At 41.6% G+C, this 20,766-nt stretch overlaps 1 protein-coding gene across 5 annotated transcripts in view; it reads right to left on the reverse strand.

The window, feature by feature from the left end:
• LOC133363794 (alpha-2-macroglobulin-like protein 1) overlaps positions 1-20,766 on the reverse strand; it is a 178,864-nt gene that overhangs the window by 94,497 nt on the left and 63,601 nt on the right. For all 5 annotated transcript variants that reach the window (XM_061583281.1, XM_061583270.1, XM_061583261.1 and 2 more), the window contains exons 15-16: positions 2,208-2,353; positions 1,008-1,154 (exon numbers count right to left, since the gene is read on the reverse strand). In XM_061583281.1, coding sequence (XP_061439265.1) covers positions 1,008-1,154; positions 2,208-2,353 — 293 coding nt within the window. The remainder of the gene's footprint in view (positions 1-1,007; positions 1,155-2,207; positions 2,354-20,766) is intronic.

Raw genomic sequence — 20,766 nt, forward strand, 5'->3', positions numbered from 1 at the left:
GCAAGCATATGCACTAACGTACAAAGTGGCACAACTGGATATATTTAAGTGAGTGCATGAATGCACACACGGGGGGGAGGCCTGCAGCAGGCTGGTGCCAGCCCTGTTCCAGATACCTGGAGTACTGTGAGGATATATCTGTGAAAATCTCCAAAGGTCATTGCAGAAAAGCCCATTAGAGGGGGGAAATAGCAAACAAGTCTTGTAATACCTTAGATATCAATACATTTAAGGCTTCATTGCTTAGAAAGCTCTTATTCCACAATGCCAAAAAATGTCTCAGAAAAACTTATTTCCTCCAGGTTTTCTCTGGCTTGTAATATTGCCAAGTGTCCGATGAGAGAGACAACATCCTCCCTGCCCTTGGCCTTTCTCACTCTTTATCTCAAGGAATAGTTCCATATTTGGTAATATGAGGAGTTGCAATATTTAGGAACAGTTTCTTAAAACAAAGAACAAGTGGCAAGCTACCCTGTCCCCATGTCCATTCCATATGTAGCATCTTAAATTTAACCTACATTATGTTACCACATTATGTTAGAGGCTGAGCATTCATTCACCAAGTATACCATTTGAGTGTAGATGCACTTATGAAACCCTTAATAATAGTCGGAAAAATGCCTCAGATCCTTAGCTTCTTTTCTTGTTCTTCAGAGGCCATCCCTCCTTCTACCTCCCCAATACATTCCCTGATACTAAGGCATAATTAGTGCTATTTCAGGTATAGTACAAAGAATTAACAGAGAATGAGGGAGAGGGGGGCTAACAAGAAAGGCTGTGGTGAGAAACCGAGGAGGGAAGGAAGCCAGAAGTATTGTTAAACCTCTACAAAGGCAGAAGGGCTTCAGGGATCATGACAGAAGAGGGCAGAAGCAGAAAAATGGAACCAATCATCCATCAGCCAGAAAATAAAGTAAAACATTGTATGTAGCCAAATGAATAGGGTACAGGGAAGGGAACTCTATTTGAAGTTATTGGCCCTGACTGAGAAGGAAGAAGCCCCTTACTTTTTCTGCTGTCAGGGTTGCATTCTCCTTCAGGGCAACACTCTTGTCCACAGCACGGAGAGAACACAGCGCACCAGGGGAAGCTTCTATTTGCAGATTGACATTTGACCCTGGAAGTTCCTCCTCCTCAGAAAAGCCCAAAGTCACCTGTGGAAGGAGGCAAATGAGAGTGGGATAGCGGACAACAATGAGCAAGCACTTCATGGGAGAATGATAGAGAAACTACAATGGCAATAGGAGAACAGTGTAAACTAGGGATGGGCAAGGATTCAGCTGAATTTGGATTCAGCTCTGGATTTTTCAGTGGTCCACATATTCTCCATCTTTGCAGAGTGATCCTGTTTGCGTCAAACTTCTATGGCTTTCCCCAACACCATTTTTCCCTTTGAATATTCCCTCACATATATTGTTCTTTTACTGTTTTTACTCACAGCACAGCAATACAGCTCTCTCTCTCTCTCTTGCTATGCACTCCTCACTACTCCAATAATCCCTGTCCAGCTATCGCCGAGCCTTGAAGACCTGGCTGTTCAGGCAGGCCTACAAGATTGGGACAGATTAATTTATGTTACAACTGAATTAATGAATGGTTTTTTAGCTTAAAATTTGATTATGTTGATCTATATGTATTGTTCTTATTCTTGCTGTTCGTCGCCTAGAGTGTCCCTAGCCCGGACAGATAGGCGGCTGAAAAATAAAATTATTATTATTATTATTATTATTATTATTATTATTATTATTATTATTAAAGAAAAAAGCCAGGTCTCAACTTCGTTGACTCTAGGAGGAGGTGGGGGGCACTGAAAGTTACTTCCCTCTTTTCCTTTCTAAAAGGAAAAGAGCCTGTCTCTGCTTCCTTGCTAATGTGAAAACTGACCAGGCTCAGTCATAGTGGAAAGGATGAAGTGAAATAGCTTTCCTTTCTTTTATCAATATTTTCTTTGAAAATGTTGGTATTTGCTTTCATTTATCAATCTCCTTTTAAAATACCAATATTTTTGAGAGGGGAAAAATCAGACTGATAAAAGCAGCAGAAAGCAGACAAAGAATGAACTCGTAACAATACTTCCTATTAGGTTGACAGAATGCTTTCAAAGCAGCACCAGCTAAAGGATCCCATCCCTAGTGTAAACAGTGAAAAGGATCCAAAGATTTGCAAAACGTAAGGTCTCACTCTGCCCCATTTGCTCTCTCACTAACCTCATATTTGAAGCACTTGTCTATTGTGAACTCATCCACGTCAGCCGCCACCTCTCCATCAGGAAACACAGCATATAGCAGAAGCCAGGCAGTGGGTGCCAGATCAGAGTTCACCAACAAGGTGAGAGAGAAGGTGCCTTTCAGAGCTGGGTCAACGGAAATAAAAGCTGGTGGTGAGGGGCACATAGAGAGAGGGTTCACATCTTACACTCAGAGAAAAACGACCTAGTGGATCTCACTTCTACCAGATAAAAGAAAGAAAAATCAGGGACACCTACCCCAAACCGAGCCAGCCCACTTGTGCATTGCAGAGGTATTCTAACCACAAATGTTTTGAAGCTAATAACTGATTTCTTCCCAAGAACAAATTTTATTCTGCACTACATGGAGAGCTCTAAAATAAATATAGTTTAGTCTATTTAGGTCAAACCATCAGTTAACTGTGGCAATTGACCTTACCTGACTACACTACTCATGCATCTTATGCCAACTGCTTACAAACAAGCTCTTCAGAATATCTTTGTCAAGTGGGAAAAAATTCAGGAATCACTCATAAGGTTTAATTCTGCTCAATGTCAGGAAGTTTTGTCTAGGACTGTACACACCTTAGGAAAACAAAAACTATACTGTAAAGGGTGGAAAGAGTTAACTAGCTGAGAAAGGGTTGCCCAGCAGGAAAGAGGGCTGGGAGAGAAAGAGTATGAGGAACTTCTGGTCTCACCCACTGCCTTTTTAGGCACTGCCCACTCCTGACAGATGATCTCTAAGGGAATTCAGCTCTTGATGGCGGGGTAGTTGCCTCCTCCAGCTCTCACTGATGTAATCTTTTCAAGGTGCTAGGACTGGGTGTCAGCATGTCAGAAACACTGAATATATGTAGAGTTCAAACGATAGCCAGGGAGAGTAAACAGAATGGCAAGGTAGTACCCTGCTGTTCATGCCAGCAGTGGCAGAAAGTTGGGGTCAGGCAAATTGCTGTGCCAGCCTAGAGTCCACATTAAGCCTAACATTGGTAGTGGGGCCAGCTCGGGATTCAGTGGATGCCAGACCAGCACCTTCCCACTCCCAAAAGAGATTTTCGTACCTGTGCCTTTTGCTGTGGCCAGCATGAGTGACTGGGCTGCAGATTCTAACCAATAGAGATGACTTGGTGGATGAAGTGGCAGTTATGGAAACTTTGGGGAAATATATATGTTATATTTCAGTTCTTGATTTTAAAGGAAGCAAAAGCCGAGTGTAGCCATACATGTACCCTGGCCTTCAGGAAAGCCAGTTTTAATAAAGTCAGAACAATGATAAGGAAGGTTCCATGGCAAGCGACCCAAATGAGAAAAGGATTCTAAGATGGGTGGGAGTTTCTAAAAAAGGAAATTCTAAATTCTCACAATGGCAAACAATTTCAAGAAGAATAAAAGGGGGAAGACAGCAGAAGAAGCCCCTGTGGCTTCACAAAAAGTTTAGAGATAACCTGAAATAAAAAAAAGGACACATATAGGAAGCAGAAGGAAGGGCAGGCCACAAAGGAAGAGTACAGGCAGGTAGCACGAAATTGCAGAGATGGTGTCAGGAAGGCTAGAGTTGAGAATGAGCTGAGGTTAGTGAGAGATGCTAAAAGCAACAAAAAAGCTTTCTTCAGGTACATCCATAGTAAAAGACAGAGAAAAGAAATGGTGGTTCAACTCATCACTGAGGATGGCAAAAGGATAACAGATACAGAAGTGCTCAATTCCTACTTTGGCTCAGTCTACTCCCAAAAGAGGGTCTATGACCCTCCTGGCAAACATGAAGTTGAAGGGGCAGGATTGCAGCTTGAGATTGACAGACAAATGGTCAAGGAATAACTAATCACTCTGAACGTTCAAATGTCCAGGACCAGATAAACTGTATCCTAAAGTATTGAAGGAACTGGCTGAAGAACCCTCAAAACCACTGTCTATTATATTTGCAAAATTGTGAAGGACTGGTGAAATGCTGGATGACTTGAGGGCTAATGTTGTCCCTATCTTCAAAAGAGGCAAAAAGGAGGAATGTAGGAACTACGGCCCTGCCTTACATCAATCCCTGGGAAAATTCTGGAGCAGTTTATAAAGGGGTCAATCTGTAAGCACCTTGAAAACAATGCAGTGATTACTAGGAGCCAACATGGATTTCTGAAGAACAAAATCCTGCCAGACTAATGTTATCTCATTTTTAATTTCGGTAACCTCTCTAATAGACCACAGGAATGTTGTGGACATAATTATACAGCCACAAGACTGGCTGTATACTATAGTCAGCATGGATTTTTCACATTCCACAATGTTAAATTGAAAATACCCCCATGCCATTCTGCTGCTCCCCATAAGGATATTTCAAAACAACACCTTACAAAACCTACAGTCCTGAACTCAGAAACGCTTGCTTAACAACCCTCTAAGTTTTCATGGCAATACACACAACAGTCAGAGAGAAGAGAGAGTTCAAAGTGTAAAACAAGAGAAAAAAAATCCAAACCCCTGCTGGTCTTTTTTCTGTCAGTGGTCTCAAAATTTGTTGAAATTAATTAAAAATCAGCCATATTCAGAGTACCTGTAATCCTATTACTGACCTTGCCCCATACTCTGACCTTCATCATCTGCAGTTTAAAAGTTTAAAAAATGCCTGGCTGATTTTTAATTAATTAAAGAAATTTAACATTGAAGTCTATTATAATATCAAGCATGCTCAGTAAGAACCAACTGTCAATGTTTAAATGCTAGGCACAGCTGTTTGCTTGGCTAATCAGGTGGCCGCACCTACACCAGACTTTTTTCCCCACTTTAAACAGTTATGGCTTCCCCCAAAGAATCCTGGGAAGTGCAGTTTGTGAAGGATGCTAAGAGTTGCTAGGAGATGCCCTGTTCCCCTCACACAGCTTCAGTCAGAGCGGCTGACTGTTAAACCGCTGTGGCCACTGGACCTCTGTCAGAGCTCCAGTGGCCAGAGTGGTTTAACAGTCAGCCCTTCTTCTGAGGATAGCTCTGTGAGGAGAATAGGGTGTCTCCTAGCAACTCTCAGCAGCCTTCACGAACTACATTTCCCAGGATTCTCTGGGGGAAGCCATGACTGTCTAAAATGAAATAAAGGTCTGGTGTGGATGTGGCCAGAGGCAGCTTTGGTTTAAATTTGGGTAGGAGACTATATTATTATTATTATTATTATTAATTTCATTTATAAACCGCCCATAGCGAGTAGCTCTCTGGGCGGTGAACAAAACAAGATTAAAATACAGTATTACAATAAAATCAATAACAAACAGCAGCAGGTTAAACGAAAAACATTAAATATAAAACATTGAACATTAAAATGCCTGGGAGTATAGCCAGGTCTTAACCTAGCGCCTAAAAGAAAGTACCGTAGGCGCCAGGCGTATCTCCTCCGGTAGGCTGTTTCACAGTTCAGGGGCCACCACAGAAAAGGCCCTAGATATAATAACAATCCTCCGGGCATCCTGGTGAGTTGGTACCCGGAGGAGGGCCTTGGATACTGAACGAAGTGAATGGGTAGGTTCATAGCGGGAGAGGCATTCCACAAGGTATTGCAGTCCCACACCGTGTAAGGCTTTATAGGTCAAAACCAGCACCTTAAATCTGGCTCGGAAACAAATAGGTAGCCAGTGCAAACGGGCCAGGACAGGTGTTATATGCGCAGACCAATGGGTCCTCGTCAACAACCTGGCTGCCGCGTTTTGCACTTGCTGAAGTTTCCGAACAGTCTTCAAGGGCAGCCCTACGTAGAGCGCATTACAGTAGTCCAGTCTAGAAGTTACCAGAGCGTGAACAACTGAGGCAAGATCGTCACTGTCCAGATAGGGGCGTAGTTTGGCTACTAAGCGAAGATGGTAAAACGCATTCCGTGCCACCGAGGCCACTTGAGCCTCAAGCGACAAGGAAGGGTCAAAAAGGACCCCCAAACTACAAACCTGTTCCTTCAAGGGGAGTGTAACCCCATCTAGAACAGGATGAACATCCACCATCTGGGCAGGTAAAGAGCTCACCAACAGTGTCTCAGTCTTGTCTGGATTCAGTTTATTAGCTCTCATCCAGTCCATTATCGCGGTCAGGCAACGGTTCAGCACATCAACAGCCTCACCTGAAGAAGGTGAAAAGGAGCAGTAGAGTTGCGTGTCATCAGCGTACTGATGGCAACACACTCCAAAACTCCTGATGACCGCACCCATAGGCTGCATGTAGATGTTAAAGAGCATGGGGGACAAGACCGACCCCTGAGGGACTCCACAATGGAGAGTCCAGGGTGTCGAGCAATGTTCCCGAAGCACTACCTTCTGGCGACGATCCGCTAAGTAGGAGCAGAGCCACTGCCAAGCAGTGCCCCCAACTCCCAACTCCGCGAGCCTCCCCAGAAGGATACCATGGTCGATGGTATCAAACGCCGCTGAGAGATCAAGGAGAATCAACAGAGTCACACTCCCCCTGTCCCTCTCCCGACAAAGGTCATCATACAGGGCGACCAAGGCTGTTTCAGTGCCAAAACGGGGCCTAAAACTGGATTGAAATGGATCCAGATAATCGGTTTCATCCAAAAGCGCCTGGAGCTGGCCGGCGACCACCCACTCCAAGACCTTGCCCAAAAAAGGGACATTCGCCACCGGTCTATAGTTGTTCAAAATATCTGGGTCCAAAGAAGGTTTCTTTAGAAGAGGTCTCACTACTGCCTCCTTGAGACTACCAGGGACTACTCCCTCTCTCAAGGAGGCATTTATCACCTCTTTGGCCCAGCCGGTGGTTACAGCCCTGCCGGCCTTCACCAGCCAAGATGGGCAGGGGTCCAGGGCAGACGTGGTCGCCCGCACCATTCCAAGCACCTTGTCCACTTCCTCGAGCTGCACCAACCAATATGTGCCTGTTGTAGAATACGAAGATGGGGAAAGGCTGAAAAACAATTATTCTGTTCACAGTTTCCTTTTGGAAAGGAAAGGGGTTTTCCTTCTGCCCAGTACCCACCCACCCAATCTCCTCCCCTCCCTCTTCCCTCCCCCTTCCTCTCCTTCCCCCTCCTTCCCCCTCCCTGCCCCTCTCCCGCATCAGTTTCACCAATCCTAAGTATGATTGTACAGGAGTAAATCCCACAGAACGCAAAAACCACACAAATCATCAAACCTGCCTTCCCCTCCTCCTCCCTCCTATCCCCTCTTTTTTGCCCCTTCCCTCCCCATCCCCTTCCAATCCCCTCCCCCTCCTTCCACTCCCTTCCTCCTCTCTCTTGTGTCCTCTCCCCCTCCTCCTCCTCCATGGCATTCATGGCATTCCTGCTGTTAAGCATTCTAAGCATGACTGCACGGCAGTAAATCCCACTGAACTCAATAAGCATGCAAATGATCAAACCTGCCCTCCCCTCCTCCTATCCCCTCCCTCTTGGCTCTTTCCTCCCCCTTCCTTCACCCCTCCTTCTTTCTCCTCCCCTGCCCACTCCAGCCGTCCCTCCCTCCTCCTTCTCCTCCCCCATGGTCATTTTCACCTATCCTAAGCATGATTGCATGGGAGTAAATCCCACTGAACTCAATAAGCATGCAAATGATCAAATCTGCCCCCTCCTCCCCTCCCCCTCCTGCCTGCTCCCATCCCCCTCATCATCTCTGCCCTTCCTCCCCTCCCTCCTCTTCCCCTACACCTGCCCTTCCTCCTTCTCCCCTCCCCATCCCCCCTGGTCAGTTTCAACTATCCAACACATGATTGCAAGGGAGTAAATCCCATTGAACTCAATAAGCATGCAAATGATCAATCCATTCTCAGCAAACTTCCACAGGATCCCATTTCTTACCTCCTGGATTAAAAAGCAGAGAAATTCACTAATAGGCAAAAAAAATCCTATTGTGGTTTAAGAACATAACTATAGCCAACAGATATTTCTGTCAAACTTTAAAAAGCAGGGAAACTGGGCAACAGGAGACCTGACCTCCTCTCTGAGATATTGTACTGCCCTACACATTCGTAAAAATGCAAACACAATTTGGGTTGGTCTTTCACAGTCCAATCCACTTCCCATGTAGCTTGGAAGAATTTGGTAATATATGCCTCTGAACGTATGGTGAGTGGTGGCAACGCCTGCAATCAGCCCAAATAATTGTCGGAAGGCAGAGCTGGGGTCTGCCAGGAATTTTTCAAAAATTCATGAACGACGTGTTTAGAGACTTGTTGGACACGTATGTAATCTGTTACTTAGATGATATCCTGGTGTTCTCAAAGAACCAGGAAGACCACGACCAGCATGTGAAGACGGTGTTGAAGAGACTGAGAGAAAATCATGCTAAATTAGAGAAATGTGGATTTGACCTCAAGTCTCTAGACTTCCTTGGATATCGAATCTCAGCGGAAGGCGTGGAGATGGACCCAGGGAAAGTAAGCTGCATATTGGACTGGGGCCAACCTGTCACCAAAAAGGATGTACAGCGGTTTTTGGGGTTTGCCAATTATTACAGAAAGTTCATTCCAGGGTTTTCCAAATTAACAGCTCCTCTGACTGACTGTTTAAGGGGGAAGAAGAAGTTTCAATGGACAGAGAACGCCACTGAGGCCTTTGAGGAGCTGAAGAGAAGGTTTGCTACTGAGCCCATTCTGCGCTTTGCTGATCTGAACCGCCCTTTCGTAGTGGAAGCAGATGCTTCAGATTTTGCCATCGGGGGGGTCCTGCTACAATTAGACCAAGAAGGGAAGGAGCTGCACCCCTGTGCGTACTTCTCTCGGAAGTTAAAGCCTGCAGAGAAGAACTACACAGTTTGGGAGAAGGAGCTGCTGGCCATCAAGGACTCTTTTGAAAACTGGAGACAATACCTAGAGGGGACCTCTCATCGAATTGAAGTGCGCTCCGACCACAAGAATCTTGAAAGCCTCCAAACCGCCAGAAAGCTGAACCAGAGACAGATAAGATGGTCCCAGTTCTTCACTAGGTTTAACTTCCAGATTACTTACCATGCCCAAGCCAAAAACCAGAGAGCGGATGCCTTATCCAGACAGCCACAATACAAAGAAAGTGAATCCGAGGACCAGCCTCAGTACGTAATCCCGCCAGAGAAATTAACGTTGGGAGTATGCCAGCCTTCATGGGAAGAGGAACTCAAAAAGGCACAACAAGAAGATGCAGACATGCTAAAATATCAGCAGGAGACGGGACAAGGTCAAGACTCAGAAGTAACCTTTCACTGGAGAAATGGACTGTTATGGTTCAAAACCGCCAGATATGTGCCAGAAGGGGAATTAAGGCTCAGAATCCTACGCCAGTGTCATGATTCCATCACAGCGGGACACTTTGGGATTTACAAGACCATTCAGAACGTGGCCAAGGACTTCTGGTGGCCTAAAATGCGTCGGGATATTGAGAGTTATGTAAAGTCCTGCTCTGTCTGTCTGCGGACAAAAACACAAACAGGGACACCAGCAGGACTGTTACAACCGTTGCCTGTCCCACACGAACCCTGGAAGGACCTCTCCATGGATTTTATAACTGATCTACCCAAGTCCCAAGGAATGATAGCCATCTTAGTAGTGGTGGATCTACTTACCAAAATGGCACACTTTCTTCCTTGTGCAGGGGCCTTAGAGGCTAAAGAAACGGCCAAGTTATTCATAAAAGAAGTCTACCGGCTGCATGGGTTGCCAAACAGCGTAGTCTCAGACCGAGGAACTCAGTTCACAGCCACATTTTGGAGAGCAATGTGGAAACAGTTGCAGACGGAATTAAAACTCTCCTCCGCCCATCACCCCCAGACAGATGGGCAGACGGAACGCTTGAACGCCGTTTTGGAAAGATATTTACGAAGTTATGTGTCCTATCAACAGACTGACTGGGTATCATATTTGCATTTTGCAGAGTTCGCCTACAACAATTCTCTGCACTCCAGCACTCAACAAACCCCGTTCTTCGCTAATTATGGATTCCATCCTAAAGTTTTTCCAAGCAGCTTAGAAGGAATGCTGGTACCGGCAGCTGAGAACTTCCTTAAGGAATTGCAAGCGGCGCAACAGACACTGAAACAGCAGTTAAACGAAGCCAAAACGGAGTACAAGCGAGTTGCTGACCTGCACAGGAAGGAGGGCCCCCCCTTCAACCGGGAGACCAGGTATGGCTGTCCACCCGCTTCCTCCAGATGCCGGGCAAATGTAGAAAATTACAAGACAAGAGGGTGGGTCCTTTCGAAATAGAAACTCAAATCAATCCCGTGGTGTACCGACTGAAGCTGCCTGACACGTTTAAAATACATCCTGTGTTCCATCGATCCCTCTTAACGAAAGCCGCCCCTCCCAGTGAGTTACGGCTGGAGGAACCTCCCGGAGCTCCACTCCTGGTAAATGAGCAGCTTGAGTTTGAAGTTGAGGAGATCTTAGATTCCAGGATCAGACGCCACAAGCTGCAGTACTTGATTCACTGGAAAGGCTATGGGGTGGCTGACAGATCATGGGAAGATGCAGCTGATGTGCATGCTCCAGAATTGGTAAAACTTTTCCATCAAAGTTTTCCCCACCGTCCCAAGCCAGACAAGGGGAGGGGGGCACAGCCTGGGAGGGGGGATGGTGTCGGAAGGCAGAGCTGGGGTCCCAATCCCGGGGAGCTGGATCCCGGAGAGTTGGGAGAAGAGTATTCGGATGGATGGCAGAGGGAAGGGGGAGGAACTTCCCCCCTTTGGAGCGAAGACGAAACAGAAGAACTGCCAGTGATAAGGTCGCTTAGCAACGGAGCCTGAGCCCTCCCTGGACATTCTCACGCCTCCCCCTCTTTCAGGCTCAGAGCAAGAGGGGAAAGAGGGAGGGTTGCTCACAGCCGAAAGCGGGGAGGCAGTTTACCATCAGCCCCTCCCCTATCCCCCATCCTGGAATCAGAAACTTCAGAAGAGGAGGGGGTGATGCTTCCCCCATCACCGCGCACACGCAGACAGCTGAAAAGACAGGAGAGAAGGGGGGGAAGGCGGGCAGTACCTGAGGGGCAGTTAAGGAGGAGCGAAAGATTGCGCGCCCGTTTGGCCCCTTCTTAAAGAACAGGCGGGAAGAAGTCCCTTGCTCTGTCAACTTTCTCCCAATGCCGCAGGACCTGTATCCCTGTATTGCTTCATGAGAAAACGCAGTCTTTGTTTGGACATTACCCTAATAAAACACGAATTAACTACAGCCATTGGTCTGGTTCCTGAGTCACATCCTGGGCCTGACAATAATGAAAACAAGACATGTGCTGTGCTGATCTTGTTTTAGCAGGAAGGAAACAACATTATTAAGACAGTTGATATAGTTCAGATGGTCACTTTAAATATGTTTTATTTACTTTGCATTTAGTGAATGTTTCAGTGAATATGTGAACTATAGCAACACTTTGCAAAATTTACACTAACAAACTCTAAAACCAATTGTGGAATAATGGCACTGGCTATTCTGCAGAATAGTCTCCAGTGGACACGAGGAGTGTCTCATTTTGCACAAGATAAAACAGTGTGAGGTGAAATACGTTCTAGCAAATTTCTAGGTGTGCTCTATGTTTTTAATTGACCATGCCCACCTTTCCTTAAGTGGAGTGGTTTAAGCATAGCATGCTAAAAACATTCATCTTGGGCAGGCCAAGTTTGTTTTTTCCAACAGCTAAATTCATTGCTTAAGTAGCAACATATTATAATCGGTCTGATTTGACATCAAACTGCAGTTTCCGATTCTATTGTTAATGTACCCAAAATAGAAATAGAGCATAACCTCCAGTTTGAAACAGAAAAGGTTGTCTTCACCATCATATGGCAAATTCCTGATGGGCCTTGCTGATAATTTTCTCTTTCAAAAAGTAGAAGAAGGAATAAGGGGATCAGCAATCCTGGACCTGATCTTAACTAACAGGGACGAGTTGGTCATGGGAATTAAAGCGGTTGGTACCTTGAGGGAAAGTGACCAGGTAATGCTGGAATTCCTGATTCTGGGGAAAGCCAAAGAAGAATACAGTCCGGGAAGTGGTGCTGGCTGGTGGTTGTCTCTGAGGGAGCTCTGCCTCAGAGGAAGCTTTTTTCAGGTTAAAAGCCAGCCAAGAGGAATCTTGGACTGGCTTAAATGTTCTCCAAGGTATAGGAGAACCGATCAGATCTTCCACAAGACTTCGTTGAGCTGTCGGCGGCTGGAATTGATCAGGAAATTCCTGAGATAAGAAGGCAAGCCGATCGGCTGAAGACGGAGTCAGGAATTCCACGCAAGCTGAACTGGAATAAAGCGAAGCGTTTTTTCTTCTCTCAAAAAAAAAAACGTTCTTAACCAGCGAGCCCACTTCTGCCTAAACCTTATCATTCGGCTTAAATTACTGCAATAAAAGGGATTTGTTTATGAATCAGCAATTGAGAAACCTGGGTGAGTCATACTTTTTCTCTTTTAAATATAATTAAGGAAGAAAGAAAATATAAACAACTTATATACTTTTTTTACGACAAAAAGCTGGCTTGAATTTGGACTTTTAAAGTTTAAAAACGGATGAGAGGTAATTATTATATTTTGGACTATTTTTCTCTTTGGACTATTTCTTGTTGGATGAATCCGCTGCTCGTATATGCTACTAATTGTTTAGTCTTGGCAACCAGAATTGTTTTGCATTCTTGGAAGCAGATAAGGACTGTGTTGTGCTGGCTGGATTTCAATAATAGGCCTGGAATATTAACTCTTCTTTTTGGTGGAGGGAAAAAAAGAAAAGAAATAGACTGCCCTTAGGTTCTGAAACAGTGATTAATATTAGAAATTAAAGGCCTCTTTTTGAAAATGACAACTAAAAAAACAACCAAGGCCCAGGGGCGAAGAGGTTCTATTGATACACAGGAAGAGGATATACCCCCAGAAATGTTTCAAAAAATAATGGAAGGGATTAATGCTATAAAACAGGAAATGAAACAGGAAATGAAAACTGAATTGACAGATATAAAAGACTATATTAAAACACAAGTGGATGAGATTAAAGGGACAATTGGGCAAATAAAGGAAGATGCAAAAAATACTAAAGAAAAGGTACAAACCTTGGAGAATAGAACAGATATACTAAATCTGGAACTAGAAAAAAATTTGGACTATTTAGCTGTGACTGAAATGAGAAATAAAGAGCATTGTTTGAGATTCCGTGCAATCCCTGAGGAAACAGGTGAAGACATTAGAGATAAAATTGTTAATGCTTTAGTAAAATTTCTGGACTTGAATGAAGATAGGATGGAATTTGAAATAGACAAAGTTTATAGAATTAACTCCAGATATGCAACAATGAAAAAAATTCCAAGAGATGTGCTTGTTCATTTCGTAAAGAAGACGACCAGAGATATGGTTTTACAGCAACACTTTAAATATACCTTTAAAATTGATGGTAAGGAAATACTGGTGATGAAGGAAATTCCTATTAGACTTTTACGTAAGAGAAAAGAATATGCTTTCCTTACAGAAAAACTTAAGCAATGCAAAATTCAATTTAGGTGGGACGTTCCAGAAGGAGTGATTTTTACATTCAGACAACAGAAATACAGACTGAATACTGTTCAAAAAGCAAGGGACTTCTTGAGAAAAGCTTCAAAAGATATGGAAGAAGATAAACTCAAAGATATGGATATAGTTCCTGGGAAACAAAGTCAACAAGGATATGCAGAGGAGGGGAAGGAAGATGATGGATCCAAAGGAGCATCAGGCAAATTTTAAAATACACGCTTAATGATGGATTACAAATACCTAACTTGGAATATAAATGGAGCCAACACGGCGCAGAAGAGAAAGAAAGTGTTTCATTATTTGAAAAAATTAAAATTGGATATAATTTGTCTACAAGAAACTCATATTCAGAAGAAAGATTCCAAATATTTGATTTGTAAAAATTTGGGTGAAGAATTTATTTCAGCTGGACCAAAAAAAAAAAATGGAGTTGTTCTCTATATTAACCCACAATTGCTTCCTAAATTGGTATTATTGGACGATAGTGGTAGATTTGTGGGGGTTGAAATTACTTTACAAGGTACAAACATTTTGATAGTGGGTATTTATGCCCCCAATGAAGATAAAACAAGGTTTTATACAGGACTTATGGAAAAATTGTCAGAGTTTTCATATGAGCATTGGTGTGTCATGGGTGACTGGAATGGGGTAATCTCACCAAAAATTGATAGGCTTTCTGAAAAAAATATCAAAGAGACACAAGGTAAATTACCGAAGATTTGTTTTGAACTCATGGAACATTTAGAATTGGTGGATACCTGGAGATATATAAATGATAATGCAAAGGAATTTACTTATTTTTCAGAAAGACATAAAACATTTTCGAGGATTGATATGATTTGGATGTCAAAAATTTTAGCGAAGGATATTTTTAAAATGGATATATTACCAAAAACTTTTTCGGACCACAATCCTGTGATATTAACTTTAAAAAAAAAAAATCTTGGATTTAGATGGAGACTAAATGAATCTTTATTACAGAATGATAAAGTAGTACAAGAATGTAAGAAGAAATTAAAGGAGTTCTTTGAATATAATTTATATAAAGGAACAAGTGAAAATATTGTTTGGGATACGAGTAAGGCATTTATGAGGGGATACTTTATTAAATGTAATTCTGAATTAAAAAAAAAGAAACAACAGAAAATGCAATTAATTTTGGAAGAAATAAAACAAAAAGAGGAAGAATTGAAAAAGAATCCAGCTAAAGTTTCTATTGTAAATCAAATTAAAATGTTACAGAAGCAAGTATCAATGTTGACAGTTAGAGAAATTGAAAGGAAATTAAATTTTGCTAAACAAAGGACTTTTGAATTTGCAAATAAACCTGGGAAATGGTTAGCATATAAATTAAGAAAAGAACGTCAAAAAAATATTATTTTAAAGATACAAGAAGGAGATGAGACGCTGACAGATAATGTAAAAATCAAAAAGATTTTTCATCAATATTACTCAACATTGTATAAGTGTCAAGAAATTCCATCTGAAAAAATAGAAGAGTATTTATCTAAACAGAATTTGCCGAAAATTACAGATTTTCAGAGACAAGTTATTAATGGCCCTATTACGTCAAGAGAGATATCTGAAGCTATAAATAAAATTAAATTAGGAAAGGCGCCAGGACCAGATGGGCTATCTGCAATGTATTATAAATGTTTGGAGGAAGAACTCTTGCTACCCTTACAGTCTACAATGAATTCTATTTTGCAAGAGGGAAAGATACCGGATAGTTGGAAAAATGCTAATATAACATTAATACCTAAAGAGGACCAAGATTTAACTAAAACAAAAAATTATCGGCCAATATCTCTACTGAATAATGACTATAAAATTTTTACAATGATTTTGGCTGAAAGATTGAAAATAATATTGCAACAATTTATTCAGGAAGATCAATCAGGGTTTTTACCTAAAAGACAATTACGTGACAACGTCAGGAATGTTTTGAATGTGTTGGAATATTTAGAACAACGAAATGATAAACAAGCAGCTTTGATTTTTTTAGATGCTGAAAAAGCATTTGATAATTTGAATTGGAAATTTATGTTCCAGGTTTTGGAGCAAATGGATTTTGGAGACAACTTTATAAAATGGATCAGATCGATTTATACATCACAGAAGGCCCAGATAATTGTTAATGGAGACTTAACGGATTCATGTGAAATACAAAAGGGTACAAGACAGGGATGTCCATTATCTCCCCTTTTATTTATTCTGGTTTTAGAAGTGCTGCTTAGAGATATAAGGCAAGATAAAAGGATTTCGGGATTAAAAATAAAAAAAGAAGAATATAAATTGAGAGCATTTGCTGATGATTTGATAATTGTACTAGAAAACCCTTTGGAAGGAATTCATATATTGATGGATAAATTAAAAGAATTTGGACCGTTAGCAGGATTTAAGATCAACAATCAAAAAACAAAGATGTTGGTGAAAAATTTAACTTTAAGGGAACAGAAAGAGTTAATGGACAAGACAGATTTTACAATAGAAAAAAAGTTGAAATATCTAGGCATCATCATGACAAATAAAAACTCAAAGCTGTTTCATAATAATTACGAAAAATTATGGACAGAGATTAAGAAAGACTTGCTAAGATGGGATAAACTACAACTGTCATTAATGGGTAGAATATCTGTGATAAAAATGAATGTATTACCGAGAATGATGTTTTTGTTTCAAACAATACCTGTAATATCCTCTGATTTACCTTTTAAACAATGGCAAAAAGATATTTCTAAATTTGTATGGCAAGGAAAAAAACCAAGAGTTAAATTTAAATTACTTCAAGACGCTAAAGAAAGAGGAGGACTGGGATTACCAAATTTGAGACTTTATTTTGCTGCCTGCTGTTTAGTCTGGATAAAGGAATGGATCTTATTGAGGAATAAAAGACTATTGGATTTGGAGGGCCACAATCTGAAGTGGGGATGGCATGGATATCTATGGTATGACAAAGTAAAAGTAAACGTAGACTTTAACAATCATTTTATAAGACGTTCTCTGTTGAAAATATGGAATAGATACAAACCAAGGTTTTATTCGAAAATACCATTATGTGTCTCAAGTCAAGAAGCGTTTTATAGAAGAGAAATGTCTGGAAAAGAGAAATGGTTAACTTATCAAGAACTATTAGAAAATGTACATGGAGAATACACAATGAAAGAGAGAGAACAATTGATAAAGGAAGGATATAGTTTTCATTGGTTTGCCTATTTACAATTGTTAGAAAGATATAAAATGGACAAGAAAATGTATGGGTTTGAAATAAGTAAATCTGATTTTGAAATAGGTTTGTATACAAATGATGAAAACATAATTGCAAAAATGTATAAACTTTTATTGAAAATGGATATGGAGGAAGAACAAGTAAAAGAGTGCATGGTAAAGTGGGCAAAAAATTTTGGTCATAACATACAAATGGATCAATGGGAAAATATGTGGAAAAAAGGCTTGAAATTTACATTATGTTATAATCTTAAAGAAAATTTTTATAAAATGATGTACCGTTGGTACATGACTCCAGAAAAGCTGTCAAAAATGTATAGTAATGTCTCTAATGTTTGTTGGAAATGTAAACAACAAGAAGGATCTTTTTATCATATGTGGTGGTCATGTAAAAAGGCGAAATTATTCTGGGCACAGATAGGTAGGAAGATGCAAAAAATTTTAAAGATAAATATTCAGTCAAAACCAGAATTTTTTTTACTGGGTTTTATGGATAAACAAATAGAAAAGAAATATGGAAGAATATTATTATATATGATTACGGCAGCAAGATTATTATATGCACAAAAGTGGAAAATGGAATCAATACCAACAATGGAAGAATGGCTACTGAAATTAATGGACTTAGTAGAAATGGATAAATTGACGTGTTTACTTAGAGAAAAATCGACAGATACATTCCTTAAGGATTGGAAGCCTCTCTTAGACTTTTTGTCGAAAGATCAAAATAAAATGATGATACTGGGATTTGATGATTAATTAAGACAGCTTATGGAGAAAAGGGATTCTGTATGTACATATTAAGGGACAGGTTTGATGTATATTATATACTTATAGCTGATCTGTGACAAATCGGAAGTCAACCATTTTATTTTTATTTTTTGTTGTAGTATTGTTATGTTTTTTCTTACTTTGTTTTGTTTGTTTTTTGGAAAAATTTGAATAAAAACTATATAAAAAAAAAAAGAATACAGTCAAATATGGACCTTGGATTTCAGGAAAGCCGATTTTAGCAAGCTCAGGGAAATGATGGGTAGGATCCCGTGGCTAGATAGACTAAAGAAAAAAGGAGCCCAAGAAGCGTGGGAGTTCATGAAGAACGTATTACAAAAAGCGCAATCGCAAACAATTCCAAAGAGGAAGAAAAAAAAACCTTGCATCGGTAGCAATCTCAGTAAGGGGATGGGATTGCAGTTCAAGATTGATAAGGAGATAGTCAGGAAATACCTAGTTAACCTAAATGAGTTCAAATCTCCAGGGCCTGATGAACTGCATCCCAGAGTATTGAAGGAACTTGCGGATGTACTCTCGGAACCTCTTGCCATCATCTTTGAGAAATCCTGGAGAACGGGAGAGGTGCCGGAGGATTGGAGACGGGCAAACGTCATCCCGCTCTTTAAAAAGGGTAAAAAAGAAGATCCGGGGAATTACAGGCCGGTCAGTCTGACTTCAATACCGGGAAAGATATTAGAACGGATAATATCTAGTTGACAATGCTGTGATTAGTAGGAGACAGCATGGGTTTGTCAAGAAAAAATCCTGTCAAACTAATCTCATCTCTTTTTTTGATCGGGTCACTAGCTTAGTAGATGGTGGAAATGCTGTAGATGTCACCTATCTAGATTTCAGCAAGGCGTTTGACAAAGTTCCCCACGACCTTTTGATTAGCAAACTCATCAAATGCGGACTACATGGAAATACTGTCAGGTGGATTCACAACTGGTTGGAAAACGGTACTCAAAGAGTGGTCGTCGGTGGCTCTGCTTCGAACTGGAAGGAGGTTTCCAGTGGAGTGCCACAGGGTTCTGTCCTGGGGCCGATACTCTTCAACATTTTTATCAATGACTTAGATGATGGGGTGGAGGGAAGCCTTATGAAGTTTGCGGATGATACGAAACTGGGAGGGATAGCTAACACAATGGAAGACAGGAATAAAATCCAAAGGGACCTGGATAGACTAGAAAATTGGGCTGAAATTAATAAAATGACATTCAATAAAGACAAATGCAAGATTCTGCATTTAGGCCACAAAAACAAAATGCATGGGTACAGGATGGGAAATACCCGGCTTAGCAGTAGTGCGTGTGAGAAGGACCTTGGAATTGTAGTGGATCGCAAGTTGAACATGACCCAGCAGTGTGATGCTGCGGCAAAAAAGGCAAACACGGTTTTGGGCTGCATAAACAGAGCTATAGTTTCCAGGTCGAGGGAAGTAATAGTCCCACTATATTCTGCATTGGTCAGGCCTCATCGTTCAGTTCTGGGTGCCTCATTTTAAGAAAGATATAGACAAGTTAGAGCAGGTTCAGAAGAGGGCGACGAGGATGATAGCCGGTATGGAGAACAAGTCTTATGAGGAAAGGTTGAAGGAACTTGGCATGTTCAGTCTGGTGAAGAGAAGGCTGAGGGGTGACATGATTGCACTCTTTAAGTACCTGAAGGGCTGTCACATAGAAGAGGGTACAGATTTGTTCTCTGCTGCCCCAGAGGGTAGGACTAGGTCTAATGGTTTTAAGTTGCAGGAGCGTAGATTCAGATTGGACATTAGAAGGAACTTCTTGACAGTAAGGGCAGTTCGGCAATGGAACCGACTGCCTAGGGAGGTGGTGGGATCCCCTTCGCTGGATGTCTTCAAGCAGAGGCTGGACAGCTATCTGCGGGAGATGCTCTAGCTGTGGATTTCCTGCTGTGAGCAGGGGGTTGGACTCGATGGCCTACAAGGCCCCTTCCAACTCTAGGATTCTATGATTCTATGATATGCATGAGAACAACCAAGGATGCATCAGACTCATGGAGTCAGAAGGGGTGAGTTCACAGACCAAGCACATAGATGTGAAGCACTATTTTATTAGAGATACCTACTGCAGGAGTATTGTCCAACAGAAGACATGACTGCAGACGCTCTCATGAAGGTGTTGGGCAAAGTCTTCTTGTGGATAAGGAATTGGTTAAGAAACAGAAAGCAGAGAGTAGGAATAAATGGACAGTTCTCCCAATGGAGGGCTGTAGAAAGTGGAGTCCTGCAAGGATCGGTATTGGGACCTGTACTTTTCAACTTGTTCATTAATGACCTAGAATTAGGAGTGAGCAGTGAAGTGGCCAAGTTTGCTGACGACACTAAATTGTTCAGGGTTATTAAAACAAAAAGGGATTGCGAAGAGCTCCAAAAAGACCTCTCCAAACTGAGTGAATGGGCGGAAAAATGGCAAATGCAATTCAATATAAACAAGTGTAAAATTATGCATATTGGAGCAAAAAATCTGAATTTCACATATACGCTCATGGGGTCTGAACTGGCGGTGACCGACCAGGAGAGAGACCTCGGGGTTGTAGTGGACAGCATGATGAAAATGTCGACCCACTGTGCGGCAGCTGTGAAAAAGGCAAATTCCATGCTAGGGGTAATTAGGAAAGGTATTGAAAATAAAACAGCCAATATCATAATGCCGTTGTATAAATCTATGGTGCGGCCACATTTGGAATACTGTGTACAGTTCTGGTCGCCTCATCTCAAAAAGGATATTATAGAGTTGGAAAAGGTTCAGAAGAGAGCAACCAGAATGATCAAGGGGATGGAGCGACTCCCTTATGAGGAAAGGTTGCAGCATTTGGGGCTTTTTAGTTTACAGAAAAGGCGGGTCAGAGGAGACATGATAGAAGTGTATAAAATTATGCATGGCATTGAGAAAGTGGATATAGAAAAGTTCTGCTCCCTCTCTCATAATACTAGAACTCGTGGACATTCAAAGAAGCTGAATGTTGGAAGATTCAGGACAGACAAAAGGAAGTACTTCTTTACTCAGAGCATAGTCAAACTATGGAATTTGCTCCCACAAGATGCAGTAATGGCCACCAGCTTGGATGGCTTTAGAAGAAGATTA

This window comes from Rhineura floridana, chromosome 1 (assembly GCF_030035675.1).
Source record: "Rhineura floridana isolate rRhiFlo1 chromosome 1, rRhiFlo1.hap2, whole genome shotgun sequence".
NCBI classification, from domain to species: domain Eukaryota; kingdom Metazoa; phylum Chordata; class Lepidosauria; order Squamata; family Rhineuridae; genus Rhineura; species Rhineura floridana.